The sequence below is a fragment of the Gekko japonicus genome, unplaced genomic scaffold, assembly GCF_001447785.1.
Source record: "Gekko japonicus isolate JY-2015 unplaced genomic scaffold, Gekko_japonicus_V1.1 scaffold366, whole genome shotgun sequence".
NCBI lineage: Eukaryota > Metazoa > Chordata > Lepidosauria > Squamata > Gekkonidae > Gekko > Gekko japonicus.
In genome coordinates this window covers 874,038-884,227 of record NW_015159721.1, presented here as the reverse complement: position 1 = coordinate 884,227, position 10,190 = coordinate 874,038, and the positions used below count along the sequence as shown (strand labels likewise).

Here is a 10,190-nt window from a genome sequence, read left to right as displayed (position 1 = left end):
CGGCTGTGGCGGCGGCGAGGCCCGGCTTCCCCCCTCCCTCCCTCCCTCCCTGCCCGCCCGTCCGCCCAGCCTCCCCGGTTTCCCCGCCAGCCGGCTCCGGGGAGGCGGCGGCAGCGGCGAGGCCCGGCTTCCTCCCCCCCGTCGCCTGCCAGCCCGCCGGCTGGCTCCGAGGCGGCGGCGGCGTTGCAGAGCGTCTCCTGCGCATGCGCAGGAGACGCTCTTGCACTTTCGGGGGGATTTAAACATCCCCCCGAAATTTTTAAAAACTTTTTGTATTTTTGTGCACACGTGGGGACTGGCCCACGTGTGCACAAACCTCCCCCGGCCCCCCAGCTGCCCCCTCCGTGCTGATTTAAGTATCCGCACGGAGGGGGCAACTTAGATATATAGATACCTTAAGAGGGAAAATACAAGAAGAAGAGAATAAAATAAAAAATAATAATACCTAAATTAAATAAGTTGCAACACCAACTTAATCTACTCATGACACAAGAGGTAGCAAAAAAAAAATAGAAATGGCTAAATTGTATTATTTTGAAAATGCTAATAAGCCCACGAGATGGCTAGCATACAAGCTGAAAAAAGAGAAAAGAATAATTAAAACACTAAAAAATGAGAGAGGGGAGGGGAAATCCTCACAAAGAGACCTTAAAGAAATAGTAGAGAACTTTTATAAAAGCTTGTACCAGAAATCAGAAATAATAAATAGAGCTACAAGATTATCAAGAAAAATGGGAGAGTAAAACTATCTTAAAGGTGTTTCACTGATTTCAAAAAGAAAATATTTATGAGAGTTCCTTTCAGTGCTCCCCTAAGTTCCAAGGAACAGAGTTCTTGTATAGAAATCCATTTTTTTCTTGGACCCCCCCCCCCATGGGGGTCTTCACATGTCTAGGGTGAGCGAAAAGATCAGGTGAGCGAATGTGTCAACTAAAAAGCCCAACCTCACTGTAATATCTTATTAATCATATTACAACTAAATAGAATGCAAGACTTCTCTGAATAAAGGCAAGCTAATCCCCCCAGTCAAATTGCTTTTGTGTGGGTGCCTTCAGTAACTTGCTCCTCTAGCAGTAATGTGGGGTCCACTATAACCCCAAGGCAATATCTTTCAAGAACACTGCCTTCCCAACCGGCATCACTTCTGTCTTGTCTGGGTTCAGTTTCAGTTTGTTCACTTTCATCCATTTAACCACAGCAGTGTAGCAGTGGCTCAAGACCTCTGTATCAGATTGCTAGGGTATTCGAATAGGGAGGTGTAGAGCTGAGTGTTGCCAGTAGCAACAAGCTCTGATCAAGAGGAAGAGGAATGGACAGAAAATTCTCTTAGACCTTTCCGAGGGAAAGTCTTCTGGGCTTTTCCAGCTGGAACATTTCTGGAGATTAAAACTTGACACAACAGAAAAACCTAGATCATCGGCTTCAGCCAGTTGAGATCTTAGAGGTTATAAGAGACCATTCAGAGGGTCCTCAGTTTGTCCATACCCTGAATTCATTCCCATAATTCTTTGATTACGTGTTAAAGGCAGAATGGGCAGTTCCAGGCCACGACACTTTCTTGCCAGCATAGAAAAATAGGTATTTGCCTTTTCAGCAGGCAGCATGGAAGACCTCAAGTTAGACACTCTGGTAGTAGTCTTATGTTCAGAGCAGAGTTGCCTAAGGATGTGGACAGTGTATTTAAGGACTCAGTGGATGATGATGATAATGAGATGATCCTAGGGAATTCCATGAAGCAGCCCCTGCCATGGTCTCAGATTTTGCCAGGGCCATCATGGTTTGGTCCTTTAACCTCATTCTGGAGCAAGACACTGACCCTATGACACTTAAGGGATCCATCTTAAAGATTTGCAGGAGACACATCCCAAGAGGCTATGCAGTTGGTTAGAAGGAACCTATGGCTAAAGCATTGGAAGATGGACCCTCTGTCCATTTCAGATTTTACCGCATCAAAAATAAAACAGGAGCAAAAGGATTTTAGGAGCTCCTGCACCTTTGGCTATAGGTCTGGATTCTGTCAGAGACTGTTCCCTCCTAACAAATACGTCGTGAACCAATAAAACAAAGACTTAAGACCTGACTATATGGCTGGGGGTTGACTCCAGCAGTTTCCCCACATCTGGATGGAGTCTATGACTGACCAGCAGGTACTCTTCATCATCTGAAAGGGACACATGAATGAATTCCCCTCACATTGCTTCTGTGCTTCCCCTCTTCCCAAGACAGAACAGAGACACCCTTCTTCTGTTGTGACCTATTCAGCATTTAGTGCACCTAGGGGTAGTGGAACCAGTGCCCGTAGAATAGTATTTCCATAGGATTTATTTCATTCTGTTTGTAGTCCCAAAAAGATCTGGGGACAGGAGAGCAATCCTAAATCAAAGTGAGTTCAAGCTATAGGTAAAGAAGTGCAACTTCTGGTTTGCATCACTTCACTGGATTCTGTAGAGTGTTCAGAAGGAGATCATATGATGTCCTTAGACCGTAGTCCTTATCTGCATATTCCATCTTCTAGACCATAGGTTCCCAAACTTATTTGGTCTACCGCCCCCTTTTCAGGGGAAAAAAAATTACTCAGCACCCCCTGGGTAATCTACCTTCAAAAAGTGGACAAAAAGATGCAGTCACAAATTTGCACCCAAGGCTTCTACTGCCCACTTGGATTGTTCCAGCGCCCCTCGGGGCAGTATTGCCCACTTTGGGAACCAGTGTTCTAGACAGTTCTTCCCTTTTTGATTTTCAGGGCCAGCATTTCCAATACAAGGCCTTACCCTTTGGGCTGGCATTATCTCTTGAGGGTGTTTACCAAGGTCCTGGTAATTCCAATAGCCTACTTACATCAACGAGTCCACCTTTATTCTTACCTGGATGATATCCTCCACAGAGCCAAGGAGGCAGAGTAGGATACCTAATCCACTATGCAATCTCTTCAGGCACATGGCTGCCAGATCAATGTGTTTTTAAAAAGTCATTTCACATTTTCCGGGGACATAGTCCACTTAGGAACCAGGATTCAGAGGAGGATGGCCAAGGTGTTTCTATTTGTAAAGAAGCAGGTAAAGTTGTTGGAAGGAGTGAAAGAAATTGGGCAGAGATCGGTGAACCTCATGCATTGGTTGACAGTACTGGATCTGATGATGTAGTCCATAGATATGATTCCTTGGGCCCGCTTCCATGCCAGTCCTTTACAAATGACTGAAGAAATCACTAAGCTAGTTGTCTTTGCAACCAGATCTGACAAGGAGAGTCAGTTTCCTCTAGCCCCCTTACCTGAGGGTAATTACGGACACCAGCAGAAAGGGCTGGTGAACACACTGCAAGGATCAGATTGTCCAAGGTAGATGGAGCTTGTTGGACAAAATGAACAGTATGAATTGGCTGGAACTTAGGGCAATCCAACTAGCGCTGATTGCCTTCCAGAACCTATCGAGGAAGAAGTATGTGTGAGTCATACTGTCACCACTATGGCCAAGGCGCACATCAATTGGCAAGGAGGCATCAGATTGATAGTGCTGCTCCAGGAGTCCAAAATCCTGTTAGATTGGGCAAAGAAAAAATTGGTAGATCTGAAAGTGGAACATCTATATAGTCTTACAAACTTCAAGCCAACTGGCTGAGCAGGAAGGATTTAGATCCAGGAGAATGGATTCTAACTAAAAAGATATTCCAGCAAAATCACACTTTGTTTCAGGATCCCTATCTTGGATCGTTTTATAACATCGAACAAGAGTCAAGTCGCCAGGTTTCTAACCAGTTTCTACAATCCCAGGGCAGAGTGCGAGGACTCACACACTTGCCATTGACCCAGGGGTCTGCTGTATGCCTTCCCTCTGACCACACTGATCAGCTGAGACCTGAACAAAGTGTTAAAGGAGGCAATGGAGGTAATTTTCATAATTCCGTTCTGGCACAGAAGGTTTTTGGGTCTCAGAACTAGTGAAGATGTCAGTATCTCTACCATGGAGATTGCATAAGAATCAGTTCTCCACCCAGACCCTATTTGGCTCCAGCTGATAGCTTAGAGATTGAATGGACGGATTTAGAAGGACCAGGATTTCCAAGTTAAGTAGTTGACATCATGGGTGCTGTCCAGAAAACCTGCTTCCAGTCATCTCTATAATCGTAAGTGGCTGATACTCAAGAGTGGTCCAGTACCCAAAAGCTGAATCCACTGAAACCTTCTTACAAAGACATTGTTCCCTTTCTACACAAATGTTGAAATCAGGTTCTAAGACCAGATACCTTAAGAGACAGGCTGCAGCACTGACCACTGTGTGGGACTGCAAAAGACTGCATATTTTTTCTTCTCATAGGCACATTGGGCTTTTCCTGAAAGAAACCATACAGTTGGGCCTCTAAGCCGTGGAGTCTTGTGAGCAAAAATTCTACTTTGTGAGCTACCGGCATTAAAGTTGTGAGCAAGTGATTTGGCTACTACATAAATTAGTTTGCTCTGGAGCCCTCCTTCCTGAGCGGAGACAAAAACGTGTGAGCCAGAGGGTAAAAAACTGTGAGCTAGCTCACACTAACTCAGCTTAGAGGGAACACTGGTTGGCACCTCCAATTAGACATACATTGCCTAGTGGGAACCTTTCTAAAGCATTATGGGCCTTGAGCAAGCCTTCATTTGATCCTTTCAAATCATCAGAATCTAAAGTTTTCTTCTTGGAAGGGGTCTTTTTTTCTTGTGATGACTTTTGCAAGAAGGTTTTCTGAATTCAGGGTTTTATTTGCCAGGCAGTCATTGTGTATATTTCACAAGGTCTCAGTAGTACTCAGGAGGGATCCTTTCTTTGTGCCAAAGGTATTTCCCCCTTATTATGTTACCCAAGAGTTGGTACTACCATCCTTTTGCCCTATACCATGTCACCCCAAAGAGAGAGTCTGGGATAAACTAGAAATGTGCAGGGCTCCACCATACATCTACTTAAATAGGATGGTACAGATTAAGCTAAAGAATTTTCTGTCTGTGTCTCACAGCTCACAGCCTTCAGGTAAAAAGGTCTCAAGTCTTGTATCTGAAATGCACATGACGTTCAAGGCCTAGGACCTCCAAAGGATGTTGCGAGCCACTCCACCAGATCTGCAGCAACATATCTGCTGTCCCTTATGAGAGTAAATTAACTAGCTAGCCTTTCATTTGTGCAGTATAACTCATCTTGTTAAGTATTTTACACACTCAGTAGTTGCAACTGCAGTTATAACTTGTCATATATGTCTTCAAATTCTTTTAGTATTAGCCATTAGGAGAAGTCCATCTTCTAATGCCTCCAACACCACTACACTTTTGAAGGAAAGTATGGGGATGTGTTTGTGGATCAAGGTATTCATGATTCTGTCTAAGTTGTCCATTTCCGTGTGGATACAGTTTCTTAGCCATTAGCAGTCTTAATCAGCCCTAACATTGTTGGACTCCAAAGGATTGCACAAATTAGGTCCTGTTTATTTTTAAAAATTATTTCTATTTTCACCTGTAACATAAAGCAGTAACATCCTAATATTAAAACAAACCATTAAAAAACTATAAACAGTATACCAGAATATACATTTGACACTATAGGAGATTTTGCTGCCACTAGAAGGATGGAGATAAATTTCTTCCTAATCTGCAGCACTGAGACTTCTGGCCAATAATTCAAAAATATTACAGTGGGGGAATAGGGCACTTTGTAACCAGTTATTACAGATATTTGATCTAACACTGTCTGTCAGAACCACTTAATTTTGTCACATTGCCACCAACAGTGTGCATAGGTTCCTACCTGCCTCCATTTCTTCCAACAGAGCAGTGAATATGATGCAAAGATATACAAGAGCTTTAGTGGTGTTAAATACCCGTGAGCCAGAATCTTGAACATTGGGATTCTCGCACTTAGGATCTGTGAGGTATTCGATCTCCAAATTTGTGACCAGCTGCTTTCTGACAATGTCAAGTTACAATCAATTCGCCACAAATTATATAACAAAGGATTCTTGTTTTCCACTGTAAGTACACTCTGATAAATTTTAGAAATCAAATTACGATTATTTGTCATGCAGCCCCGAAAAATGTGTTCAGATTCCATTAATGGAGCTGACAATATACTATCAATATTTAAATTATCACCAAGATTAGAACTAAAAAGTGCACACCTCCCCTTAGTAGCAATTATTAATGCTTCAGTGCTATTATAATAGCTAAGTATTTTGCTACTGAAGTGGTGATTGTCGGGTCAGTATCTGTCAGCAGATAAGAGACCACTCATGGCTCCAGTGGAAGATGGTATTTAGATAAAATTGGATATACCCAATATGACCTAAGAGCTAACCAATGAGAACAAATGTGTCAGCGTCTCAATCTCGCCAGAAGCGCAAGTACAAAGCCTGTCTGAATACGGAGTTCGTGAGAAATGTCCTTTTAATTCTGCCTGATGGTACAGCATTTAATGTTGCAAGAGTAAAAGCAAATCTATGAGAGGGGGTAGTAAGATGGTTTACATATGATGGAAGGGTCAACGAAGGAGGAATTCCCAGAGCTAGAGGAGAACATACATGCCTGGCACATGCAGTGGTACTAGCCCTATCCCAATTACTTGCTTTAGATCTGATCTGTCGCCATACTTCTTGCTGAGATATATTCTTGAGTGTTGATATCGGGAGGCCAAGGAGGTTCAGTTTCTTGTCTATTTGATTTAACCAGGTATTTCTATAATTATCCCCCTTTAGTCTGTAAATCAAACTCCCTGACGATGGACTGGAAAAGCAAACCTTCAGTCTTAATCTGAAAGCAGCCAACCAAGCTCTAAGTTCTAGGAATCATTGTGCTAGCTCCCACCTAAGAACAGCTCCTGCCATGCACTTGGGGACTCCCAAAATTCGATGCAGGAATTGGGTTAATACTTTGTCTAAGGATTCAGAAACTGCACAAATCCAAATGGCTTTATAAAATTGTCCATGGAGTGGAGAAAGTGTAGGCAGCTACAGCTCATTCTTCCTCTTCCGTAATACTAGAACTCGGGCACCAAGGTTTGATTCCCCACTCCTCCACTTGCACCTGGCTGGATGACCTTGGGCAAGCCGTAGTCCTGATAAGAGCTGTCCTTGAAAAAGAGTAGTTTCTGTCAAGAGCTCTCTCAGCCCCACCTACCTCACAGGGTGTCTGTTGTGGGGAGGGGAAGGGAAAGGAGTTTGTAAGCCGCTCTGAGACACCTTTGGGTAGTGAAGGGCGGGGTATAAATCCAATCTCCTCCTCCTCCTCCTTTAGTTTTCCATACTTCAAATGTATGGTTTAACTTCTTAGTAAAAACTATGATTTTTGATTTTTTGTAATTTACCGTGAGCCCCTCTTGACTGCAATACTCAGAGAAAGCATTAAGTGTTTTCCGAAGGCCAACTTCAGATCTGGATAACAAGGCTGCATCATCTGTATATAATAATACAGGAACTTCTTGGCCTGCCAAAATAGGTGCGTGATGGGTGTGTTTTTTATGTAAGGCATCATTGAAATAAAAGTTAAAAAGAGTAGGGGCCAATAAGCAGCCTTGTTTTACCCCTTTAACAAGGTTGATAGAATTTGTTAGCTGGCCTTCTGAGCCATAACGTATCTGTGCAGAGGGCTCTTCGTATAATTTAAAAATGAGCCATAGAAGCCTTTTATTTATTGTGGACTTGTTTAACTTGGTCCACAAGCGAGATCTAGGGATGGAATCAAAGGCAGCTTTTAAGTCCATAAATGCAACATAGAGACAATTACCAACTTTAGATGAATATTTCTCAGCTAAATGGTAAAGAACAAGACAATGATCCAAAGTAGAGGCACCTTTTCTAAAACCAGCTTGCTCAGGATAAAGGACCTCATCAACTTCCAGCCAAGACTGTAGTTTAGAATGGAGGAAAGCTGCATATATTTTACCTAAGGATAAGAGCAAGCTGATAGGTTGATAATTTGCTGGGTCTCCTCTAATGCCTTTTTTATATATTGGCACTATTATTGCATGTTTCCACGAAGCTGGTATAATTCCTGTTTTATTCCCTTGGGTAAAAAGTGGAGCCAAAAGGGTGCTCCACCAACCAGGATTTAATTTTAATAAGTCAATTGGAATTAAGTCTGGCTCAGGTGCTTTACCTGAGCTCATTTGTTCAATCAGACAAATCACGGTCTCAGGGGAGACTGGAGGCTAGAGATCAGATAAAGGAGGGGCTCAATGTGATCAATCTGAAAGTTAAAATTAAAAGTATCTTTAAAACTGGAGGAAAAATATTTCTCCCAAATTTCAGAGGTTATACAGTCAGACAATTTGAAGGCTGTAGATAAGCCCCTATTAACTATTTTCCAAAAGGCTTGTGAGTCTTTACTATGAATGGCTGCTATAAGTGTCTCCCATTCTTTTTGTTAGGCTGCCTGTTTTTTATACCTAGTCATTTTTCTGAAATACCTTTTTAAAAAGATAAATTCTGATAGGTGGTACTGTTGCTTGGTGATTCTAAACTGCTGCAATTTGGACCTTATACGTCTAATATGGTCACGACATTCTCTATCAAACCACTTATTTTTACCAAGTAATCTTGGTGTACCAAGTAATCTTGTTCTACCAAGTAATCTTGGTGTAAACAGGTTTAAAAAGGTCTAAGATATTAATTAATCTATTAAGTATGCCCTGAGTATCCTTCTGCATAAGGAATTCCTGGGTAAGGAGATTGCATGTCTCAGAGTTCATTATACTCATAGTAAGAGAGGCAGAATATGGAGTCAATTTCTTTGGTCTTAATACATTCAAACTTTGTGGATGCTTAGGCAGAGTTGTGGCTGGTGTTGTATCTGGCTTAGCTATACTCAATTTTAGTGGGAAATGGTCCCCTCCTTGGTACTCATCCACCTTAAACTCGTGCACCAGTGGTAGAAGGCCAGCTGATACCAGGACATAATCAATAACACTAGGACATTTGTGCGTCACACAAGTAAAATCACCATGAGGATCTAGATTCTCAAGGCCATTTAAAACTACTAAACCATGGTTAACTGCACAATCAAACAGTTTTCCCCCAGCAGTATTTACTTTGGAATCCTTGGAGTTCCTTCTAAATGTGTAAGGATATGATAACTACTCCTGCAATTTCACAAATCCCCTGGCTAATAATGTTGCATCGTTTTTGGCCAATGTGGGCGTTAAAATCACCTGCAAAAGTAACACTGAGGCCTGAGGGTAGTGTTCAGAAATCTGTTTCAGGAGATTTTCAAGTTCTTTCCATAACTCCAAATAATCTCTCATCAACATTTGTGAAGGGAAAAACACTGAGATAATAAAAGGAAAAACTGAAAATTGAAATAGCAGTGCAGTGAAATACTGATGCATAACCAATCAGGACACTTTTAGCTCTGCAATAAAGTATAACCTTTCTGACAAGCGTGTACTCAGTTGTTGGCTGTGGAACCTGACATCTACAACTCCAGGCCGAAATATTCCAGGATATGACTTTGATAAACTGAGTTGGAGATAGTCAATTTGATTTGACTTTCACATTAGAAGGATTTGAAGGGGGGGATAAATTAAGATTAACAGGTCCTCTGTTTATTAAAACGGTCGGTTCTAGGGGAGGTTGATTATGCTTGGGGTGAAAACCTGTCCCCAAGATCAAAGGCCGTCAAAGGTGGATCAAGAACCAACATTGGTGAGTCAACAGGGACAGGACTACAGTCCTCAATCAAAGCCTTGGAGGTGGAGGTCTGACTAATTTTCCTCAATGAGGTTACTAGAGTTTGAAGGCGATTTAACAATTCCTCCTGTTCTACCAGTGGCAGGGAACCAAATAAAGACAAGAGATTAGCTTCAATCTCTTCTCCCGACCCCTCAAGATTTACATTAACCAGTCCCTGCAGAGGTTCAAAGCTAAGAGGAGCTTGTTGTTCCCTGCAGGAACAGGGACCTCCGGGACCTTTGGAACCTTTAACTCAGTCTCCTTCATGGGAGGGGGTAGATTTGGTAATATTGGCTAGTCGAGCAATTTAGGAGTTTAAGAGATCAGCTACCTCCATTGGGGAGCTGCGGTGGCTCAAGTGGTTAAGACGCTGAACTGCAGGCTGTGGAAGATCGGTAGTTCAGCAGTTCAAGACCCGGGTGCCGCATGACGGAGTGAGCTCCCATCTCTAGTTCCAGCTCCTGCCAACCTAGCAGTTCAAAAGCAAGAAATTGCAAGTAGATAAATAGGTACCA

At 42.5% G+C, this 10,190-nt stretch overlaps 1 protein-coding gene across 1 annotated transcript in view; it reads left to right on the top strand.

Annotated features, from left to right (window-relative positions):
* Nucleotides 1-3,191: 3,191 nt before the first annotated feature.
* CDYL (chromodomain protein, Y-like) overlaps nt 3,192-10,190 on the top strand; it is a 170,586-nt gene continuing 163,587 nt past the window's right edge. Inside the window, exons 1-3 of the mRNA XM_015420962.1 lie at nt 3,192-3,337; nt 4,981-4,994; nt 5,235-5,323. Of these exons, the coding sequence (XP_015276448.1) occupies nt 3,192-3,337; nt 4,981-4,994; nt 5,235-5,323 (249 nt within the window). The remainder of the gene's footprint in view (nt 3,338-4,980; nt 4,995-5,234; nt 5,324-10,190) is intronic.